Raw genomic sequence first — 24964 nt, forward strand, 5'->3', positions numbered from 1 at the left:
TTTCAAAGTTTATGCTACTGTCAAAATGTTCTGACCTACATTTATACATTGCTTGATGCTACCTTAACTGTTCTATGTCAATTCTAGGAGTAAAATTTAAGATTATAACAATGAATGAACTAACTGATTAATGAATAAATGGAGTAACAAAAATGAATCAATTAATGAAAATCTAATCTACCATCAAATATCCCAATTTTATCTTAGCTATAAAACAGAAAGTGGTATTTAAAGATAAACAAGTCCACATACTGTACCTGGTGTCTAGTCTGGACCTGTCCTCGTAGCTCTGATGTGAGAAGAGTGCATCCAAACCCTGCTGTCCCTGACTAGTCTGGGTCAAGACCTCCTGGAGTCTCTCCTGAAGCTTGGCTGCCCGTTTCCTCTCCTGCCTCAGCTGTCTCTGCAGATCCTTGACCTTTGAACCCAAGGGCATGGAAAGAAAGCAAAAATATATGGCACACATTTTCTCAAACTCAACTGTTTCTGTCTGCCTTTATTTTACTTCTCAAAGATTTGCTCGATTCACCTTCCAACTTCTAAACTGCTCAAACTGCCTCTGAAAATACTGCCTCTCCAAATCTTATAAAATGGGCTTTAGAATCTCTGCGACCTGATTGGTCAATTATCAAGCATTGATTTTTTTACCAACCAACAGGTCAGATGATGTAAACATGCACTCATGGGCGATATCACTATATCGATAGTGCTATCGATAGCGTTCTGTGAATTTACCGCTGTGAGTGTTCATACGTGTGCTGTGGTTATAGTAGCTCGCAAATGGCATGTATGGGATGACTGAGCGCAGCACACCGAACAGCCTCACTGGATATTGTTTTTGTGATTTTTTTTTTCTTTTCATGCGTTTGCTCAACCTCAGTATTCAAGATGGTGAGAGCAGGAGGTCCAATATTTGAACTGCTCATTGAAGATGAATTGGCCAAACTTCTGGACGATTCTGATGCAGGAAGTACCAAAAAGACCATCAAATTCAGATTTTCTGAGCTGGAAAACTTTGCCAAGGTAAAGAATGTGAATTTGCTCGACATCACTGCCAGTATTAATGACAACACATTGGAATTGGATTCGTTACTGTTTTTTTTTTTTTTCATGTCTAAAGAAGGACAACGAGGATCTCTACTTGAAGAAATCACTGCACTACATCAGGTACGGTATACAAGACACTTTCTTGATAACTACAACAGAGGGATCATTTTCCACAAAGCAGTCAAATGCACAAGGCTGTGCTAGTGAAACTCAAAAAGGAGGGTTTTGGTAGAGTCAAACACAAGGATGCCATTAGTGTGGCTGACATGGAAAAGATTCAGGCCAGTAACTTGTTGGATTGTAACACACCTGCTGGGCTCCAGAACAAAGTTTTTGTTGATCTCATGACATATTTCTGCAACAGGGGACGAGAAAATGTTCGTTTCTTAAAACCTAGTGACTTCACAATCTCCACAGATGAGAATGGGCTGCGCTACATCACAAAAGGAGACAATCTAACAAAATATAATAGAGAGAACGATGATGAAGCTGTAGGAGGCCATATGTATGAAGAAAAAGACCTGAACAATGCCAATGAGAAATGTCTAGTGCAAACCTTCGAAAAGCATGTTTCAAAACTGAATCTGAAGTGCGATGGTTTTGGCAAACTCCAAAATCAAAAAAGCCAACCAATGAAACTGATCCGTGGTACCAGAATATGCTCGTAGGCATCAATACGCTAGCTGACAAAGCGAAGAAGATCTCCAAAGGGGCGCAATGCAGCAAATTCTACACAAATCACTGTCTGCAGAGTACCTGCATTACCACTCTTGATCAAGCAGTCTTCGAAATGAGAGACATCATGGCTGCAAGTGGACACCGTAGTGAAACTTCTCTCAAGACATACACCAAGATGTCAGATGTGCGTAAGAAAAAGATGAGTGACAAAATTAGCAGACAACTTTATCACATGAATGATCCCAAAGCTTGCAAAACATATCACCACGAAGCAGAGACTGACATTGTAGGCAGCAATAGTGGTAACCTCCTGCTCTCGCCATCTCATAGCCTGCCGACAACAATTCCTCAAACTCGAACGCCATTAACAGAAGTGCAAATTGAACGACCACAAGCTTCGGCTTCTTCACCTTCAAAATTTATGACTGTGTTGTGAATATTCCAAACCATTAATCCTGAACTAGACCCTACTACAGTGTAAAAAGACATAAAGTACATGTGTTAAAGGTGAACTTGTGAAGACTCTCCAGTCTCCAGTTTTCATGTTTCATCAATGTTGGAGCAGACACTTAAAACTTCAGTTTTCATGTTTCATCAATGTTGGAGCAGACTTGGTCTCCAGTTTTCATGTTTCATCAGTGGATCAAGATGCAAACTGCAAACTGGCTAGCAATCTCTTACTAAGTGCCCAAACTCCTGCTACTAGAGTGTGATAGCATGTTTACAAATGTCTCCCATCAGTGATCACAACAATAATATGATATCGTACAATATGTAAGGCTAGAAAAATCAATGAACTGCTCTCAACCAATGAGATAACAAAATTTTCTGGTCCTGTTCTATAACACTCACCATGCCCACCCCTTTCTTCTCGCTGAGCTTGCGGTCCACCACAGAGTCCTTGGCTGCCTGCTCCATCTTCCTGATGGTCTCCTGGTGGTGCTCTATCTCCTCCCGAGCCCTGCCTACAGCCAGGTCTCTCTCTGCTATCTCCTCCTTGAGGCCCTGGTTGGAGAGAACAGTGAACGACATTGGCACTATAGATAGTAGAAGTCTAATGTCTAAAATGTCTAAAATAGCAAGTAGCAGATATAGCAGTGATAGATATTGTAGATATAATGAGAAAATAACACTACTTCTACTACTACTACTACTACTACTACTACTACTACTACTACAACCACCATTACTACTACCACCACTACTGTTGCTGCTGCTGCTGCTGCTGCTACTACTACTACTACTACTACTACTACTTCTACTACTTGTTCTACTACTACTGCCACCACCTACGACTATTATTACTACTACTAAATCAGCCACTCCTATTACTGATGGCAACAATCATCATACAGTTGCAAGTAATAATAAACATATAAAATGCACTTCATCTATCAATTTTCACTTTCCAGTGTTACAAACCTCCTGTTTGTACAGAAAGAACTGAATCCACTGTTGACATCAACTTGGAATCCTATTTATTGGGAATGTTAGAGGCTTATCAATACAGTGATTGAATGTTAATATGTACAGTACAACCAGGGCCCCGTTTCATAAAACTTGTTATCAGTGACAACTGCCACATTTCTATGACAAACTTGCTGTCAGCCAATCAGATGCAAGGATTTCAGTAGCTTGTAACAACTATAACAACTTGTCACTGATAACAAGTTTTATGAAACGGGGCCCAGAATGCATACACAAAGACTATTAATCTATCAATAAATAAATAGATATATGGATAGAGGGCCAATCAGGCAGGCCAGCTAGCAGAGAGACAGATGGATAGAAGTATAAATGGACAATACGACATGAATTTGAATGCAACTGGCATATATACTCACCATTAGATCATGAGCATGCTCAGCTTTCAGCTCTTCAATATTTGTGACATGTTTTTCTTTTGTTCTTTCAAGTTCCTCCTAACAATGAGATAGAAAAGGTTAAAATATATTTGAGATGAAGAGCACATCAGTCCCTGGAACTTGATTTTTGATGATCTTGATGGTCCTTGACTTTGATGACTAAGCAAGCTTATTAGCAAACTTCAACCACCCAACCTCTCAGAGCTTTAAAAAAAATGCACTTTTCTATCCTCGAAAAAGTCCTTTTCACAATTTCTATGACACCCTTTAGGTGAAGGCAAGAAAATGTGATGGAATATCCTGACTCTTGATAAATCTAAGTTGAGAGATTTGTGCACTACAAACATACTGCACCATTTTGCACTTACAACTGTTGATCTGTGAGCATTTTTTTTCCTTTCTTTTTTAAAATCCATGTCAACTGTTTCACCACATCAGATACAGTCATATCAACAACAATTACAGACTGACTTTCTGCTGGTCAATACATCCCCACGGTATTCACACATCTGCACTGTGTACATCGTCTCTTGACAAATGTACTGGATGGATTTGTGGGTGTATTATCTTGAAAAACACAAACAAACAAACAAACAAACAAACAAACAAATACTTTGATGTGAAATTACTATATATCAATATCCATATGAACCATCATTACTTAGGTGAAACACTAAAATATGCTTCACGCAAGTTTTTCTTCATAATTAAGTTTTTTCATATATCTGCCAAAAGTAAATTCAATCTATCAATCAATATGAATGCAATGGTTTCAAAATAATACATTCATGTGTCCAATACTACTTGTAGTATCAAGTTCTACACATGATGTAAATGAGAAAAGAGCAACTTTCCTTTGATTATGGTGCAGTGAGAATGGAAGAGAATCAGTGACAGGTGTCACAATGACACTCACCTCAGATTCCTTCAGTCTCCTTTCAAACCAACCCCTGGCAGTCTCCACTGATTCCACCTGTTGCTCCAGCTGACTGACTTGCTCCTTTAAGGGCTCCAGCTCTTTCCTAACTTTCTGAGTCATTACCAAGGTGATGGTAGGGAGAATAGAGAGAAAAAAAAATCAATGGGTGATATATGGCACATTCAGCTTTCCTACCCTTCACTAGCATGGCATAACAGACAAAACTCCTTTCGCTATTACAGATTAGCAAGAAAGTAAAGCATGCAAGTACAAACATGAAGAGATAGATTAGTAAATAAGTAAATAAGCAAATAACACTTTATGTAATCAGTCTATCAGTTAAATAAAGATAAGCCAACAAATAACAAATGTTTATACAGACAAAAACAAAACAAAACAATGACAAACAACTGGGAGCACCATGAGCATGAGCCTGTAGAGACAATACTATATGTATCTAGCTGGAACTATATCTTTTTATATGTCACAAACACATTGAACTCAAGCCTTTAGCTTTCTTTGTGAACTCCCATTACTTATTTTTTAATACTTTAAATATTCTATTTAATGATTATCAATAAAGCAAGCTTAATTAATAACTAATGCATTCATATCTGTTTCATAAACATGTTATTGATAAAAACATGCTCTCATCAAAGTGATGATAATTTATCACACTGTTTGTCTTAAACTAAAATGGCAGGTAATAAAAGAGATAAGTCTGTAAGAAACACAGGAAAATATCTAAAAATTTAGACTTGCTCATAAAACGTCTGGCACAATAAAACAGGAGCTTGCAATACCTTTTCTTCTTGTAACTGTGCTTTGATGTCATCGAGCGCTTCCTGCAAAATTGACAGAGAGGCATTATAAAAGTGTCAGTATTAGAAGTCAGTTGCGGATCACATTTGACCATCATTGCAATCAGTGTTAACATTATGATGATTACCGTCATACAGTGTACTCCCATTATGACGAACATGGTTATAACAAAATTCTCATCACAACGAAGAAAAAATTTCAGGTCCCAAAATGATCCTCTATATATCTTTGTAGACATTACTGATCAGTTTCAATGTAATTCTGCTATAAGAGAGAAAAGTGCTGGTCCCGAAGACTTCGTTATAACAGGATTTCCTTTCATCTACAGTGACAGTCATTTACTAGACAAATTACTTAAACATACTTTAAAAAATATCTCCGCACATATACACTGTACATGCAGTGGCTAATACCATATCAACAAAAACATCCCAACATGATATTGTGATAAACTGAATTCATTTTGAATGGGTCATCTATTCAAGGATTCTACATCACAAGAACAGAAAGCCTGAAAATATCTGTGCAGGATGCTTCCCTCTGTGCCAGATAGCAGTACTGAGTTGTATTAAAGTCTATTTGTGTACCTGGTGGGTAGTCTTCATTCCAGCCACTTCTTCTTTATGTTGCTCTCTGATGGTCTGCATCTGGATAGCCATCTCATCCAGCATGTTCTTCCTCTTGTCAGCGACTTTAGTGGTTTCCTGTTTATCAGGAAAAAAAGAATCAGGCAGTGGATTAAAGATGATGCCATGCTCGAACGACTATGAAGCTATAACACGGACAGCCATGTCCAGAGATTACTAAAGACACTCACAGCTTTACTGCACTTGCTGTTTATGTTCGTGTCTGGGTGGTTATGGTGTGTTACCAATGAAATACAGCAACTGCATTAGTATTGAGGAGCCCTTCAAAACTAACAATGAGGCAATCATGATAAGACAATATATATACATTTTTTACTAACCAAAGACTATATCTACAGTAAAATACATACAAACATCAAAACAATCAACTGGGAAGCAAATGAATATTAAGTGTGTCATAAGGTATTTTTTTCACAAAGAGAGAAAGAAAGAAAAAGGATGTAGGATAGTCTTTAAAAACACTGGGTCAGAAATGAGGGATTAGGTATCCAGACATGTGACAATAACCAATATCTTGAGGCTGATGTAGGGTTGAGAGAGGATTGTCCTTATTCTGAATACCATAAGAAGAGGTTCTGTTCAAGGACTCGCCTGCAATTCTCTGCTGACGCTGTCCCGCTCAGCCTGGGCTTCCCTGAGCTGGTCGCCTAGTGTGGCGTTGGCCGCCAGGCAGTCGGTGAACTGTCCCTGCAGCTCGTCCCGCTCACTGCTCAGCTTGCTGTGGACCAGCTGCAGCTCCTCCAGCTCCCGCTGTGTGGACTCCAGCTGATTCTTGGCCGTTGTCGACAGACCCTGCATTACAAACCAACAGGAAGTCCATCCATTCATGTCACTAGACCAATGATCACTGACCACTACGGTCATTTCTTGATACTTCATGATACTGTATTTCTATGAATTACCCACACAATTTGCTGCATTTTTTCACTTTTTAACTTTGCATTGTATTGTATGGTCTGTGACATGTATGATATGTTTCCTTCTCAGCTTATCATTTTACATTGTTTATAATTCTATATGTTTGGTCTAATGTCTTAAATTCTGGGAAGAATGGCAGTGCTATGTAGACAACCTCATATCCATTGCTGATTTCTGGTACAGACTTCAGTGTCTGTATTTGTTTCAACATCAATCAAGAAAAAACAAATATTCTGCTGTAGTTGAGTGAATCAAATGTGCAGATGTTACAATACTCTGTCATAAAGTGCTACGCTTATTGAATCAAAGCTATATCATTTTTTTTTCAGGTATTGAACATCTTCCAAAGTTGTATTGTTTCTGTTGTGTAAAATCTTTCCATGAAAACATACTGGAATTAAATCTAGAACATGAATGACTCACCTGTAATCTATTAGCCTCTTCAGATGTGGAAGTATACGCCTGATGAGAAGAAAAAGATTGACAAGAGAAAACAAACAGATGTTAGAAGCATGCTTATCTCATGAATATTTATCAATATACGCTCATATTGCAATTTCATTCACTATTCTCAATTTTGTGATTCTCAATATTCCTTTCTATTTATCACACAACTACTAAATATTCTCAATTCTCTGATACTCCATATTCCTTTTTTTTTAAATTATACCTCTGAAAACACCGAGAATTATATACTATGGCTGAAAAGGAAGCTATGAAAATACTAAAACTGTCTCTTACCTGTCGTATTGTGGCAAGTTCATTTGTTAGCATAGCTTTGTCTTCCTCCAACCTTGTTATCTCTTCACTGTTTGCTGCCTACAATCAGAGAGAGAGAGAGAAAAAAACACCATATCTCTGCTTGAAATCACGTCAGATTGCCATTCAACTCGGATACACTATCCAATGGACTTCAACAGGAATGTATCTGGTAGGTATGAAAAAGTTGGCATTCAAGGATTTGAAATTATTGATATATAATGACCTTCATCTCATTTGATTCACAGCTACAAGACATACAAGTAATGATTGTATTTTGTTCATTTGTCTGTTTGTTTTGTTTTTGACAGTAGGTAAGGTGATGTCTATTCAGTGCTAAAGAGACCACTCAATTTTTCTGGAGAAAATAGTGGAGTGCACTGTAGTACAAAACATTAGCTTTTGGAATCTTAAACGGGGAGGGGGGGGGGGGGGTCCGATTTGACTTATGTCCGGCTTGTTTATAATTGACAAGATGATTTCATCAACAAACTTTCTCTTGACCAAGCTATTCAAAACAACAACAACAACAGCAAATGAATGGGTGCTGGAGAGTGTCTGAGGTAAAACTAGTAGCAGAGTCCTGGAAGAGAAGGGTTGATATAAGAAGGCTACTCTGAGTACAGAAGATCAGATTACCATGATCATAATATATGACAAAAAAAAATCAATCAGGGCTGCCAACATTCACACATCAAACTCAGGAAGATTTAAAAGAGTGCTCAAGGTGACACTTGTGTGCTATATCCATTCTAGCTAGAATTGTTATCACAGCATCTTTGTGAAATGAGACCTGAATACTTGGCAAGCCCTCACTTTCATGGAGAGAAATGTTCCCACCTGTTTCTTCAGTGACTCCACAGTCTCCTCCAGCTGTCTGATCTGCTGCTTGGCAGTCTCCTGTGCCTCCTGACGACTCTGGGTGGAGGAATAGAAAGTACGACAGGTGTATATTCAGGGCTGCCAGCATTAACCAATCATTAGCAGGAAAATTCTTGTTACCCACGAGACATCGGGGTGATACTCGATGCATGTTACATGCATCTAAAAGGGGCAAAATTGACTCAAAATCAGGGAGATATGCATATTCTCTTGTCCAGGACTTGAAGAGATGTTGAAGTATTCAGGAAGCCCCCTTCGGACTCAAAACGACATGGTAAGTCTGCAAATTTGCAACAATCAGAATCCTAGAATTTTCCTACGGTATATAATGGCAACTAGTACTTGGTGTGAATGCATATTACAGCAAAAAAGATGCAAGCAAGCCAAGAGTAAAATGACCCTTTAGTTCGCATGTTACCTTTCAAGACGTTGCAGTTGTCATAGATTTAACACTCATTACATATGGGCCCCATTTCACAAAAAGCTGCTGCAATAGCAACTCTTTCATTAATGGCAAGTGTCATGGTAACAACAAGATTCCTGATTGGCTGTTGCTATGGTAGGTTGCTAAGGCAAGTTGCTTTCCTGACATCTTTTATGAAATTTATCATCAAACATCTCTAATAAAACAGTATGAAACCCTGGTATTTATTAACAATGGGTTACAGAACTAGGGTGTGTAAAATAATTTTCTTATTGCCCAAAATATTGAATGACATCAAACAAATAAATATTGAAGAGGTACAAACTTGCAGTCACCTCTCAGTTTCCTTGAACTGGTACCATGAGGTGGTAAGTATGAGACACTGAAATATGCTTTTACATTTGTTTACAATTAAACCGACATTTAACTGGCAGGACACAAAGAATATGACAGGAACTTACTTGCTTATTTCTGTTCAGGTCAGCCTTGAGCTTTGCATTTTCTTGTTTTAAACTCTATAATCAATCAGATCAGGGGCAGAAAGAGATAATGAATGACAATTAGAAAGAGTTATCTCATGCAATTTTTCTTTCATTCACTTATTGATTTGCTCATTATTATTATTATCATTTTTTTTTTTTGGTGGGGGGGGGGGGGGGGGGTTCAAGCAAAGAGGGCTACATACACTGCATAATACATTAAGCAGACAATATTTACCTCACCAGGGTAGAAAGGAAGTATTGAAGAGTTTGTTTGCAAAAACCGATAAGTCCATATTTGCCAAATGGAGATATTTGCGATTAAAGGTCAAGAAAAATAAAGAGAATAATAAGAAAAGTTTTGCTTCTTTTGACCATAACTTCAAGAATGTACCTTTATATGAGTGAACAATATATCATTTAAAAGGGAATATTTTGTACTTTATGACAGAGACCGTACTTCAAAATCTTCAAAAATGGACTTATCGGTTTTTGCAAACAAACTCTTCATATCATTCTCAAACTTAACATACTTGGCAACAGCAATTACACAAAAGGCCAAACCAAATTTAAGATTAATTATCCAGCTAGTGAATCAAATTGTACAGCTAAAGTACATAATCAGACTGTAAGACTCCAGTTCATTTACTACGTTGGCGCACAAATCAATTATACTAAGTTGACTACGAGTATTCACACATTTTTCAACATATGTAATCTTTCATTATCTTCACTCATGTAGTACTTTGGGAAATCCTGTACTAAACACATCACAATAAATGTTTCTTTTTTTGAGGGCCACAACACCAGTGCAATCACCTCTACATTTTTGTCTTTGGATCCATACAGCTCCTCCACTTGCTTTCTGAAAATTACCAACAAATGATACAAAATAAAAAATTTATTATGTTCATATACCAGCAAAATCCCCAAATCTGTTTTAAAGAAATAAAGAAACACACCATTCACAGTTTAACAACTTTTAAGACTGAAATTCCCAGGAGTTGGGAGGTTATGTGGAAAGTAATAGACTTGAAATATTAGAGATCACAAAGTATAGCACATTTCTTGCCGTCATTTCTTAAAGCATAATTCTAAGATACTCCTCATGATACAGATTTTAACATTTAATGTTTAAAGCTGTTTTTGTTGAAATGACAACACATAACATTAGGTACTGAAAAAACAAACAAACAACATAATCCTTATTTGCAGCATTTTGGTTTGCTAAGTGGCACAGACACAACAGAAATGGAAACCATGCCTTGCACTCAACAGGTTTACTTTCGTTTTGTTTTGTTTTGTTTTGTTTATTTATTTATTTCCATTTCAAATAAAAATACAACAAATACAATGCATACAATACACTTACTGTAATCAACTCTTTCTTACAATCTGAAATTATGCCATCGATTAAAGTTGAAGTGAAATGTGAAATAAACAGAGAACTTGAAAGAAGGCTCAGAGGCCTTGCGGGGGAAAAATCCTCTATACAACATAATATAGGCACAATCAAAAAATTACATGAACACATGCACAATACAGAACACACATCATATCACAAACAACTGGAGGAAATGGTGGAGACATTAAATAATCAGTATTTAAGCAGGAGAAATCTTTTTGGAATATTTTTGAATAATTGTAAATTTGAGCATGAACGTATCTCACTTGGTATGGAATTCCAAGCAATGGGAAAGCTAAAGCGAAGAGATCTTTTTGTGTGAGCCGAATCAACTTTGAACAAATGAAAATCATTACATATGCGGGTGTTATAATTATGAATACTACTGTTCATACTAAACATCTCTGATATATTAACAGGTAACATCTCTGATATATCAACAAGTAACTTTGAAATAACAAATCATAAAAACGAAGCCTCTTAATGTCAACACTGCAAATTCATTATACACCCGTATCTCAATGAACCACAGCTTGCAGTATTGATATACTTTGTATGCTGCACATTCAATCCCTGAGAATATAATATGCTATCATGTAAGAGAGGGTAATAACACTTGGTCAAAAAACTGCATGACCCGTGCTTAAACATCACCTCCTAAAGGTTTGCTCTAGCACCATGGTGAAGTCAGGACTAAGGCACTTTTAGCGGTCCTTCCCAAGGGAAAGACACGGGGCACTGCCTGAAGATCTGTTCTGGTGCATTGATCAATCATTATCATCACTACACTCACTCTAATGTGAATATTGAGCCTGTACTCACAAATAATTAAGCACAGAATATCTACACATCATATACAGAGCATAGGAGATACCATAAGGTTGGCACTGTGATTTAGGGGAGTTTGTTCCATTCCTGCATGGGATATAGATCTACTGCTTAAATAGTACCTAGATTATATGTACATTTATTCACTTTGTCTATTCTTCTGCATAACAGATATCTAAGCAATAGAAGCAGCAGTCAGTACAGAAACAAATAATTTGTAATAAAAGAACAAACCTGAGTATCTTAGCATGATGTACATGAAGGGTAGAGGGCATGTTATTTCAAGAGTTACTCCACCAAATATAATAAAGTGTTGACAAGGGAGATCCTGCATGAGTAAAGCGTTACTGGACTTAACACGAATATGTGCACATTTCCAAGAATATTCACTTCATCACCAAATAGCAAATGTAAGATTTAATTCAGATGAATTTTGTTCTTGAGAAAATACCAAAATGTGATCCTCAATAAGGTTGCTCAATACTAAAATTCAAAATGCCGACTTACCTGTTATTTTCATACATTTGCTCTTTTTCTTGCTGGAGCTGTAACAGACTGTGTGTCAATTTAGGGAGAAAGAGTAACACACAGTCATTGACAGACATTATCCTCTGCATAAAGCTTGAAATAAAAATTAGGATGCTGGAACAGGTGAAAACATGTCTGATGACTGCAACTAAATCCACATCTTATTTACATGGTAAAACCTGGTAATCTGTCTACAGGCACCATCACATCTACAAAACCACTACAAACTGAATTTCTTTTCTGCATGCGCATATTTCTGGATGCCACACCAAAAGTCATTTTGTTTTGTTTTGTTTTGTTTGTTCTTGGGGGAGGGGGAGTAACATGGGTAGCGGGGGTAATGGAAGGGGGGCCATATCATGTTAACAGAGGTCTTACAGAAAAATAGTTTCCCAAATGTGATGAACAAATTTCAAAATATCTAAAATCGTTATCAAATCTGATACACCTTTCAAAAATTGGAGGGGCTTGTCACTGAAGATACCTACCTTTCTTGCTTCTTTTTGTTCTTTTCTGACAATTTCTCTACTTCCTGGTGAAGACTGGATACCTCTGCTTTGTGGGAGACCTGAAATGAGACACCATAGACATTAAAGACAATAACTCATGAACACAAACACACTCAGAAACAGTTCTTGTGGGACACTATTCTTACCTTGAAAAGGCAAATTAAGTTACTTTATTATAATTCCAAGCTCAAGGATTTTGCGTAAAAATTGAATTACGTAAAAACTGAATTGCGAAATTCTATGAGTTCAACGAGCTTCCAGGAATGAAGATAAAAGAGGAAATGACAATGTGACAATATCTGTGTTTTTCTTTCAAAGCAGTTTTTAACACCAAAAATCATTCTCTGTCACTGTATAATGGCATATCTTAATTCCTTTTTGTTGATAGCACATACATACTGCAGTGAATCTTGATCACCTAATTGGATATCACCTGTCAGCTCAGATTGGCAGAGAATTTCTCTGTCATATAAAATATTTCTTTTAGATAAAAGCGACAGAGAAACCAAAAGTCAAGAAATTGAGTTGAATTTTTCGAAGATTTATATTTTATGAGTATAGGACATGTATATAAAATATTTGGATATATAAAATATTTGGATATTAAAATATCAAATGTTACATATTATTCCCATTCAAAAGAAGGAAAAAAATGGCCTGTGTACACACATACATACAAAGGGCATAAACATTAATTCATTGTACATACAGAACACTCCACAACTTCCCATTTGTATGGGGGGGGGGGGGGATAAAACAAGACAAACACCACAATGTACAAACCTCTAGACTGTGTAGTTGCTGCTTCAAGATCCGATTTTCTTCTTGCTCAGTATCAACTCTTAATTGCAGGTCTGTACGAAAGGAGAAAGAAAGAGTTATCTAGATAACAGTAAAGGTCATCAATACACTAGCTCTGGGTAGAGTTGTATTCATCAATTTCAAACAAGAACTATGCATAGTTGAATATGGCCACTGTATGATAATTGCAGCTAAACTCATTTTGCAATCAATATTTTACTTGCTTCAAATGAACATGGGAATTTCTTTGTCAAATTTGATAGTCATTCACCTATCTATTCCCACTTTAGAAAAGAGTTCTACTATTTTGTCTTCTTACATCATATTTGAAAAAGACAAGCATTCCATTAAATTTATTAGTAAGGTTTCAAACGTGTAAATTGTATATCAATTGTTTTACTAGGATATGGAAGTCATGAACGAAATAAGTTAATTTCCTCCAAGAAAAAAATACGAGGAAAAATAGAATATAAAATAGATAAGATATTCTAAAACATCAATCACATAAAAGTGATAGTGACCAAAAATTTTCTCAAGACAAGGGAAAATGAATCCTAAAACACGTGTGGAGCCTACTGTATATGCCACATATCTTGTGGCGACCATATTTCTGCAAATTTTGCGATTCAACCGTTGTTTTCAACAGTAGCAGACCAAATGGTACCTTATATACCACACATGCAATGTATTTTGTCTCCCCAGAGGGAAATGCCCAACTCTGCTTCATGAAAAGGGATAATACTTATGTCTCATTCCACTGCTAAGGTTTCCAATCACAAATCTAATCATTCATGGAACTCTAACCCCAATCCTAACCCTAACCAAATTCTCACCTATTAAGGTCACCCTATATTTGGTGTATACAGCATGAGAATACTATTAACTTTTAAGTTATCCTTTTAAAACATACTGACAGAATCACTTAAAATAACATGAATTTTCCCTTACCTTGATGCATGCAAAAAAAAAGAAAAAAAGAAAAAAAAAGATCATAAACACAGCAAGGATGTACTAAATAAAACAAGTAAATAAGAAATAAGTAATTACTACATACCATTGATTTCTTTCATCTGTTCCTCTAACTTTGCTATATGCTGATCACCAGGATGCTGCATCGTACGCATGTAGAAAAAAAGAAAGATATAAAATAAATTCACTGATTTAATACAGGGAGCATACATACACAACTCAAAACTCAAAAAGTGACAATACATTTTGTCACTGGGGCAACAAGACCTCATATCTACAAAATGTCAAATGTTAAGGAGGAAAAAACAAACAAAAAACATGGCATCCAAAGCACTATATCAAATGGGATAGCCTCCCCTTTGATGTGCCATGGTGGCTTCATTTTAGGGGTACGACAGCTAGAATTGGACAGGACATCACTTAACTGATTACTGCATACGCCATATATTTCGCAAGTCTAAATTTTCGCGAATTGGGACTTCCCAACAATTTCGAAAGTGGTTAAATTCGCGATTGTGGAGTCCTGGGCCCTGTTTCATAAAGCTGTTCGTAAAGTTACGATCAACTTACGAGCGACTGGTGATCAGTTCTTGTGCTGAATTATTAAAATTCTGATAAGTATAGCACATCAGAGCTGATCACCAGTCGCTCGTAAGTTGTTCGTAACTTTACGAACAGCTTTATGAAACAGGGCCCAGTACTGAACTGAGAAATGTATACGCGAATGTCACATTCATATCGGCATTAAAGTCGATATTTTCATGTGTTTTTAATTTTGCAAATAGCAGTTGACTCGCAAAATTCGCGAAAATAAAAACCTTGCAAAATATTCGGCGTATACAGTATCTGACCATTAATAAAAAAAAGTTATTTTCACCAAAAATTTGAGATGCAAGGTCTTGTCACACCAGCGACGATCTGCCACTTATTAGTAAGATTGGCTTCCATTTCATGAGACATTTATATTTCAAGTATTTTGAAACAAAAGGTGGTACTTACTTTTATAGTTTATTTTTGCATAATTATTACTCTTTTGCTTCAATCAAGGATTAAACAAACAGCAAATTCATATTCATTTGTCATATAAGCAAAGTTATTACTCTAAGAGTAAAACTGCAAGTTAATTCATAAAACAAAGATGTTATGTATTTCATTTTTGCCTCTGATGTATGAGCATTCACTCAATATAACTCTTGAACAAATGCATGCACATGTGAATACACATATCATAACTTTAAAATTTATATTCTTAATTTCCTCCAACTTTGTGTCATTAGTTCGAAATCCATAAATTGCTATTCCCCAACACATAATCTTGTGTACAGCAAGTTTTCAAACTCTTGTTTCATACTGCATGGTTTGCCATGGATTCTACCTGGGCCTTTTTGTGATCACTCTGATTATTTGTGATGAAACTTCTCACCTGATCATTTGGCTCTGCAAATGAGTTCCCTCTGCTCTTGCTTCCTTCATCTGTATAAAGATATACAACACAGTCACACATAGTAAGTTCTAAGCCATCTTTCAGTGAGTACACCATAGCCTTGCTCAACACCATATTAAAATGTTCTTACCATCATAACTTACAGCTCTGAAAAGGCATAGGGTAGATGTCCCTAGCAATTAAGAATTAAACTTTGGCATAAAAAAAGGAAAACAAAAAAAGGCAATATACTGCGTGAAAACAAAATCACATTCACTAGAAGAAAATATGCTCACATAATATTTCAAGGATTCATGTAATTTCTCAAATGTTCTAACCAACAGAATTTAGGCATTGCAAAAGTAACAGCTTGATGTCACCAGCATGTTAGCATTCAACTCTGGTGCAAAAGGCAAATAGAATGCAATGAACTGCTTGTAAAATAAGATCTTTCTCATATATGACAAAAATGCAGATTGGTTTCAAGATGACTGGTCATAGTTTACTTTGTTCTGTTTTGTTTTAATTTGTTATAAATTTGCTGGGAATGGCGCATTCAATGCCTGCCACAAGCAGACTGCATTAGCTGACCATTAGCAAAGCATAACCCAGAAAATCTGAAAGTAACATCTATCTGGGGAAAGTGAAATATAACCGCAGTAAGGTGCATCTGGTACACATTATCAAAAATGATATTGTCAATCAGGAGTAATCAATTTTGCAGCACTATGATATGTACATACAGGTATGTAGAATTCTTAATGTCCAAAGACCTACTCACTGACGATACTAAAAATTGAGAAAAAAAAAATCAGTATTGACGTAACATTGATAAACATATGCACTTTTGGAGACACTTTGCACTAAAGTCAATGCTATTTCAACATCAAATTATGCGATTTTCATCATAGTTTGCACAGAGTGCACAGGAAACATACAGGAAATTTTTGCAATCTGCTTAACAACAATAGGATATTTCAGTTATCACAGGCTTGAACATCGGTTCCTGTGTAGCAGACATGATGTGAAGTCCATCTGGAAATGCCATGTCAATAACATCCGACTGTCTGTTGTGTCGTCTTACTTCAACTGGAAGTCACCACAGAGCAAAAGAATGTGACATCTGTATCCATCATATTCTTTTCACAGCTCTCATGTATGTCTCTACAGCATAGGGGATGCTGTTGGTACACAGTACTAGTATCACTACCACTACCACTACTACAACTGCCATTAATGATGATAATACAAATGATGATGATGATGATATTTATCTACAGCCACTACTACTACTACTGCTACTACTACTACTACTACTACTACTACTACTACTACTACTAGCACTACTACTACTACCACCACCACCAACAACAAGAACAACAATAATGATAATAATAACAAATTAAACAAAAATAAAAACAGTGACTGTTTCATATGAAGCAATTTTGTATGAATATGCAGAGAACAAAGACTTAGACTATCAGGATGCAGTTCAAATAAGCAACAGAGTGTCGGGGGGGGGGGGGGGGGGGCTGCTGCCGGTTCTGAGGAAAAAAAAAACAACAAAACTTTCTTTCATTCACTTCTGACTAATTACTCATATTAGTAAAATATACATTCATATATTGACAGATTATAGTCAATCACACGATTGTTATTTAAAGTGAGCAGAATCTCACTGTAATATCCAAGCATGCTGTGATTTGTAGAGGGAAGAAGACACAGTACACTCACCCTTTGAGACCATTTTGACCAAGCTTTCCATGTTTCTAACCAAAGCACCGCTAACCCTTTTCTTCAACTGTTTGGCATGTCCTTGTAGTACTGTCATTGGATCTAATGAAAAGATGCAGATGCAAAATTATCAAAAATCAATTAAAGAAACAAGTAAACAAACAAACACACCACATATCTATCTAAACTGTAATATCAGAAACACAACTTAACAAAAATGTCACAACTAAGTCGTCAGTTCATTCATATTCAAATCTTTTCAAATTACTGGATGCAAGTAATATCACACACAGATCCATTTAATTTGCTTTTAATAGCATCAGTGGATATGGATACAAAGGCAGAAGAACATCATAGTATGTTTACTACAGCAGTATATGTAGCCACATGTCGCATGATACAAGGCAGTAATACCCTCCTGTGGAAACAAAGCAATTTTCAGTGGTCTTGAAATATGCAAGAATGTCACTACTTAAAACAGCTAAAATTTCATGCTGCAGTTTACTGTTGAAGAAGTAAAAAAAAAAAGCACCTATGTATGACAATCAAACAGTCAAACAAACACAATGAGCTCATTGCATACCATGCCTAGATAATTAAATTGACGCAAAACAGAAAGCATGGTTATTTGATTGACATATAAATTTGTAAACGAAATAGTGACCTCCCTCTATATCATTACAGTACATTTGTATTTCTAGTTTAACTTTGCCATGACCTCGACTTAACTACCAGAGAGTGAGTTTTATAAATATTTTCATGGAAGACTAGATAACGTATAAATTCCAGAATCTCACATGACAGGAACTCACACTGGTTAGAAATGTAGCAATAACATCAGTGTCATATCCTGACTCATTTCCTCTACATACGTGTATATGGCAGTGCATATAAAAATCCAATTAGAGACATGCATATTCCGCAGAGATTCACACACACACAATGCTACTGGTCTACAAGTCACATGACGTTATGGTGGTTAAAAGCACAATTACAAAGTTGTGCCAATGCTGAAGGTACTTGCAACACAGGACACACTTTGATAAGAATGGTTGCAACATTTTATTGTGCAAATTGCCTTGCATTATTAGTGAGGCACAGAGTCCATGTAGACCACATCCCATTCAAAAAGAAAGGAGGAAAGTTCACAAATGTAAATACAAAATCCACATATAAGTGCATGGTAGGTGCTTTGCAAGATATTAACTGTGAAAGATGAAAATGTCTCCTTTCTTCCAAAAGACTTGAGTGAAACACATAATCAAAACTAAAATCACAAAAACAAGAAAAGTCACATATGTTGAACTTGTATGCCTAAAAACTGGAACAACCTATTTTGCTGACTGTGCTGTACAATGGTTGCACAAGTGTGTGGCGTGTGTGTGTGCATGTATATGTGTCTATGTACTATTTGAAATAAAGACGTTAAGGAAATTAAAGCAAAAGAAATATACAGACCTTTTGGCTCTACTGCATCATCAAAATCACTTGTAACTGCTGTTAGCTTCAGGTCCTCAATAAAAGCCTCAAATTCATCATTCAAAAAGCGGTCTAACTCTGGATATATGACACAAAGACAAATTCAAGTCAAGTACAAAATCATGCAAAAATAATTCCTTTACACAGAAAATCAGCTATGTGCTCTTAAATGTGGCATAAATATGGGCGATGTGTATAGCTACACAGTCATGCTTTGAAAGTGAACTTACTAAAACATGGATTTTGAACAAAACATGAATATTATGCTCCACAACCATTGACAAATGCAGCTCACAATCTCTGAAAAAAATCAACTGCATCTCCTAATACACAAAGCATGATTTACTGAAATACCACTTTATAGCAGATCTCAATGTATAAAATAAGTTTTAAAAAGAAAAACATTTTGCATGCATTTAATAGAACATAAGTTGCTTTATACAGTACAGAGAAACATGCTTATAAAATGCCGTTTGCAAATTGCTCTCACAGTACAAGACAAAAGTTTTTCTTTTAGCAAAAGTTGCATTTCAAGCAAAGTGGCGAACAAGGAAGACTGCATAATATACCTGTACTATAAAAATCCCAACATGCAGAAACCTGCCATCTTTGAACACAGCAGAGTTTTACGCTAACAATCATTTGCTTTCTGTAAAAATCACTGTGCCGATAGTAATACCATCACAGCTGGACGACACACTCTTGTTGTTATTGTTTTCATTTTCTTCGTTGATATGTGGCAGACCTTGTCGAGGTAATATTGTTTGTTGGCCAGTTACTGGCACATGGCATTATAATGTGATTGTGCCACTGTATGATGATGCCAGTACTGTTACACAGACTAACTTCCTACGCTACGAGTCTATGCTGTAATGTGCTTATCATCTCATAAAATACTGGCATCCCAGTGCATTTCCACCATAAATGTCAACTCTAAAATCTTTCCTTGCACTGACAGATGAAAGGAGTTATAACTGTCTGCAATTCATTTGCATCCTGATTCTGACAACATTTTCTTGTTGCAAGTGATTAACAAACTGCCCTTTATCGAAGTAATTAACCATCAATCATTCAGTGTTTTTGAGTAATAGCCATGATAAACATCATGGGCATAAATACTCGGGTGGGATTCAAACCCATGACCTCCTTTACTGCTAGACAGTCATTAAATCCACTAGACTACCAAGCTTACTATGGATCTGATCCTTTGTGGCAGTGGGTACCACATATTTATTCAAATGAACTGTTCTTGTGTTGAGGAGTTTTTTTGTTTTTTTTTCATCATATTTGGCAGCATTCTGCCTCATCATCACAGGAATGCCAACCTTGTTAGCAGCACTGCAGTATTCACAGGGCTGAAATACAGTAGTGCAGTTTTGGTAGAAAAATAGTACTTTTATCTTTCCTGCAATAGGTGCAAGTAGTAAAACAATTTGGTAAATTTGTATCAGTATTTCCCGTGAAACCTGCATTATTTTTGGAAAAAAATGGTAAAAAACAACAACAACGACCCAGTAATAGAAATACTGCAAAAACGTTACAGTTTGTATCTCTGCTAAATGCAACATCATGAACACTTATCACAATTACTGCTGACTAGCATACCTGCTTCCAGGGGAGACTGGTCAGATGTATTTCCATCCGGACTAGAAATGGGAATTTCTTCCATTTGGTCGCCTTCCCCTGGGTCCCCTGAGGCTCCTGTTGGGGTGGGGCGCTCTCCCAGGAGCCTGGTGTACCTCTCTTCTGCATCAGCACAGGCTTGGGTTAACATACTGCAGAGAAGATCATTGAGGTGACAAGAGTAAGCTTGCAAGTGACGTTGAATTTGCAGTGTGACATCCAGCTGTCTATTATAGGTGGCAAGATTTAGCTTGTCACTATTTATTCCATCTCACAAGAAATATATGCGGCATAATAATTGTTAAAGCACAACAATTATTCAGCTTGTGACCATGCATTCCATCCTACATGAACAATATGCTTCATAATAATTATCATGCACAACAAAGCATTCTGGCTAAATACTGGTACTCTCCATCTATAAGGCAAAATTCAACATTGCAACAAACAGATATCATTTAATCAATAGCAAGGAAGGGTGGTAAATCTGTAAAACAGTCATATTTCCTGGATGCAAGATAAAAAATGCTGATGAACTTCTACTCTGTTTGCTATTGCATAATCAAAGGTCATATTGCTTGCAGGACTGAACATTTCAGACAAATCATACATCATTGATTCTTGTGCTGCAAAACACATAATTACCACTGCAGATATCATAATCAATGTTCCAGAGTGAGCACCTTTCTCTGTGAACTATATAAACATCGTGAATTAAAAACATACTTGTGTCTTTTCATCTACAGGCCATTTTTTCAACTCACTTTACATTCTGCCTCATTCCATTCAGTTCATCTGTGTACCTCTGTTGAGTGCCTAAAAGACAATGATTTGTAATCAAAACTCAAATTTAGTTGAACATCAAACAATGTGAAGAGAAAAATACCGGTTCAAGTACAGAGGCTTATCCAATGCTTGTGAAATTTATCCTATCTCTATTTAAAATGGCATTATATTAGGCATTAGCAGAATAAATGTGAGAGCCATTGGCAAAACCAATTCCCATTAAAGGAATGACAACAAAAGAACTCTCTGAATTCCCTTACACTTCGATTGACTTCAGAGTAACTTTACTTTGTGTTTTTTCTTCAACCAAATTTGCTTTACTTTCCTGTAAATTTTGAAACCACTTCAAGTTTTCTTTGAAATGCAAAAATGTTCTTCCTGTTGACAAAGGTGAAATATTGAAATACATTTTCTTGATGAGTTTACACTTTTGATTGTAATGATACTGATTCCATTTATGTTCAAAGATTTCTCTTTAACAGCTAAACAACACACAAGATGATCACGGCACTGGGTAAAGCAAGTTGTAACAGCTTGAATTAAAATTTAAAGAAGGATATCTGTGATGATATAATCATCCAAATGGTTTGAACACATTTGCGATACCATGTGTCATCCCTTTTATTACTTTACGCTCCTGAGTTCTGTTCTCTCTGCATGAATTCACTGATGTCACAAACTTACTCGCCAAGTTTTTCTGAAGAGCTGCATTTTCTGCCTGGAGCCTCCTGATCTCATCTTGTGACTCTGTGCTGCTGGCTGCGGTGACCTCGGGTGGAGGTTTTTCTTTCTTGAGGTCACAGATCTCCTTTTCAAGCTGTTCATTCGTGGCACAGAGCTAGTGTTTCAAATTGAGGAGGAAGAACATAAGCGCTAATCCAGTTGACCCTTTTCACATTCATATAAAGTATTACCTGTAATATGCAATGTCACAGAATAGAGTAAGCCAAGCTGAAATAAATTCCATAATGTATTATTTCAGTGTAGTTATCTATCATTTCACAAATAAATCACATAAATCTAAAGTGATATCATGTGAGATATGTTATTCAACCTGGATTATTTAGCTAAGCTGTGTGTTTCACTCATGGCTAAATTGAAATATTTATGAATTTGAACTTGACCATGCATATCACATGAAACAGAACATCTGCTGTGACCTTTGACCTCATGACCCCATCTCCACTCATTTCAGCTCCTCATGGTCACATATATACCAAGTTTCCCTAAAATGCAATCAGGTGCGCCATATGAAAAGAGGCCCTTCAACAACATGAATAATTGGTGGTACACATAAACAGGCAAACCTGAGACTTATTCTCTCTAACAGCAATACTAGGTATGGGTACAGAATAAGACAACTTGCATGATATTGCCTAGTGTTATTTGCACTTAACCATCTCCCTCTAACGTTCACACTAGCATAAAGCACACAGTATTCACAGGCTGTAAATCAAATCTTATGCACTCTATTCTGATGTTGGACCCGCAGTACCTTTGACAATTCTTCAATGAGAGTTGAGTTCTGTAGCCTGAAGTCTTCCTCCTGGCTTTGTAGTTTGCGTTGCAGGCTGTCATTTTCAGCAAAGAGAGCTTCTACATCCTGTATGAGACATAACAATGCACAAACAAACCATGTCATGCTCTGAAGAACAACAATTTGGAATTTGCACTTGAACCTGTTGAGGATGAGTCTAGAGTATACACGGTCAGAAGTCTATGGGAAATGCGTATTGTAGCAAAATCAGCCCGTCCTCAACAGGTTAACTGGGCCTGAGCAGAGGACATAAAGTATATGGTTGGACAGTATCCAGTACCCTGCTAGAACATTTATTCTGGGCATTTTCTTCGTACCTAAATGTGGAAGATCTTCACATTTGTTGCCTTTACTCAACCAGTATGTTGCAAATATGTCATTCTTTTGTCTCGTACTTGCAACTGAAGTGTATTCTGGATGATAATCTACACTGCAGCAATTACATCTTGCTTATCACATTGCATAATAAATGCATAGTTATCCTACATCAACGGCAGTGATACCAATCATCTTAACCCGATAAAATAGCACAGGGTACCAAAACCTCAAAGAAGATATAAAGTACAAGTTATGATATGACTTACAACAGTATGGCAGTGCACCTAAATCTTAATGATGCATGACAACTTAATGAGCTCATTCATAACACAATGCACATTTTCATCACATGCAATTAAGGAAACAGCAAATGGTCACAACTAAGCATGAAAAAAAAAACAAAAAACCAATCATCTCCACTCATCTGGACCAACAAGCATGAATGAATGCTACTCACTTAAAAAAAAAAAATAAAGTAATTAAAAGTGTACAGACTATTTTGTAATGAAGTTTGGTCTATGTTTGATAAACATCCAATCTATAAACACCTCAACAACTGTGCAATACCAGGTATATCAAAAGCAAGCCCATATGGCACTGTTGATGGGGTATTCACATACAATGTAACTTGTTTCATCCACACCACAAAACATTTCCAAGTTAATGGGTGGTTTGATAGACAGGGAAATTTGATATGAAGGTCAAATGCGGCTAACAGTGATTCAGGCTTGTAACTGTGCCAAGATGAAAGCAAATACATTGTAAAGAGTATATAAAAACTGCTTGCTCATATTAAAGGGACAGTAGTTTATTCTTGCATTACTATTCCACTGGAAAGGATTTTTAATGTTTGCTATGCATTACATTTGGTTTTGTTCTTATAATCCTAACTGCCCTTATAATTTCCTCTTTCTATTAATACTAACATTCTGACTTATGCCCAAAGATTTTGTTTGCATAATCAATTTTTAGGTTTGTGCTGAAAGTGAAGCAATTGGTTTGGGGAGGTATAATGATAACTTTTGTTTTATTTTCTGCCTTATAAATCAACTGATGTGTGTTACATATGCAGTGTTAATCACAAGTGCCATTCCATCTTTATGCAAGGGTTACAAAAGGTATGGCTTACAACACATACACCTATGTATTTATCCCAACATGAAACAATAATTACCATATGCACTTTACGTTTCCACAGGGACCTTTCATGACTATGAATGCAAACTTTAGTAAAAGTGATATGACACTCACAAATGAAATGAGAACTAGAAATGTCGCTAAGGCGACTGGTATGCCTCTGCCATAATGCATGATTCTCCTAATAGGTCTATAGTACATGTTGACAATGTGTGATTACATTTTCACAAAATTGGCAAAATATTAAAATGACAAGTTTGTCACAAATGTGTTGAATGTTCACCTTCCTTGACCTAGGTTTAATTGGATGAATAGGAGAGCATGTATTTGGGGATTTAAGGACTTTAACTTGACTTTGACCCATTCATAAGTTTATGCATTGAGTAATTTTCAAGGTATGAAGAAAAAGTGCAATTTCTGTATTGAAAAGTTCATTGTTACCATTTT

At 36.4% G+C, this 24964-nt stretch overlaps 1 protein-coding gene across 1 annotated transcript in view; it reads right to left on the minus strand.

Moving 5' to 3' along the window:
* The window catches only part of LOC139745209 (GRIP1-associated protein 1-like), a 39308-nt gene that overhangs the window by 6444 nt on the left and 7900 nt on the right, over window positions 1-24964 (minus strand). The window contains exons 5-27 of the mRNA XM_071655616.1: window positions 23021-23128; window positions 22210-22363; window positions 21504-21555; window positions 20722-20891; window positions 19096-19194; window positions 17638-17739; window positions 15904-15953; window positions 14566-14620; window positions 13494-13564; window positions 12690-12769; window positions 12181-12228; window positions 10260-10305; window positions 9423-9476; window positions 8496-8573; window positions 7638-7715; window positions 7320-7358; window positions 6570-6770; window positions 5919-6035; window positions 5313-5354; window positions 4507-4620; window positions 3570-3647; window positions 2578-2730; window positions 258-418 (exon numbers count right to left, since the gene is read on the minus strand). Of these exons, the coding sequence (XP_071511717.1) occupies window positions 258-418; window positions 2578-2730; window positions 3570-3647; window positions 4507-4620; window positions 5313-5354; window positions 5919-6035; window positions 6570-6770; window positions 7320-7358; window positions 7638-7715; window positions 8496-8573; window positions 9423-9476; window positions 10260-10305; window positions 12181-12228; window positions 12690-12769; window positions 13494-13564; window positions 14566-14620; window positions 15904-15953; window positions 17638-17739; window positions 19096-19194; window positions 20722-20891; window positions 21504-21555; window positions 22210-22363; window positions 23021-23128 (2150 nt within the window). The remainder of the gene's footprint in view (window positions 1-257; window positions 419-2577; window positions 2731-3569; window positions 3648-4506; window positions 4621-5312; window positions 5355-5918; window positions 6036-6569; window positions 6771-7319; window positions 7359-7637; window positions 7716-8495; window positions 8574-9422; window positions 9477-10259; window positions 10306-12180; window positions 12229-12689; window positions 12770-13493; window positions 13565-14565; window positions 14621-15903; window positions 15954-17637; window positions 17740-19095; window positions 19195-20721; window positions 20892-21503; window positions 21556-22209; window positions 22364-23020; window positions 23129-24964) is intronic.

This window comes from Diadema antillarum, unplaced genomic scaffold (genome assembly GCF_040938485.1).
Source record: "Diadema antillarum isolate AM-2024a unplaced genomic scaffold, OU_Dant_1.0 seq00001241_RagTag, whole genome shotgun sequence".
Lineage (NCBI taxonomy): Eukaryota > Metazoa > Echinodermata > Echinoidea > Diadematoida > Diadematidae > Diadema > Diadema antillarum.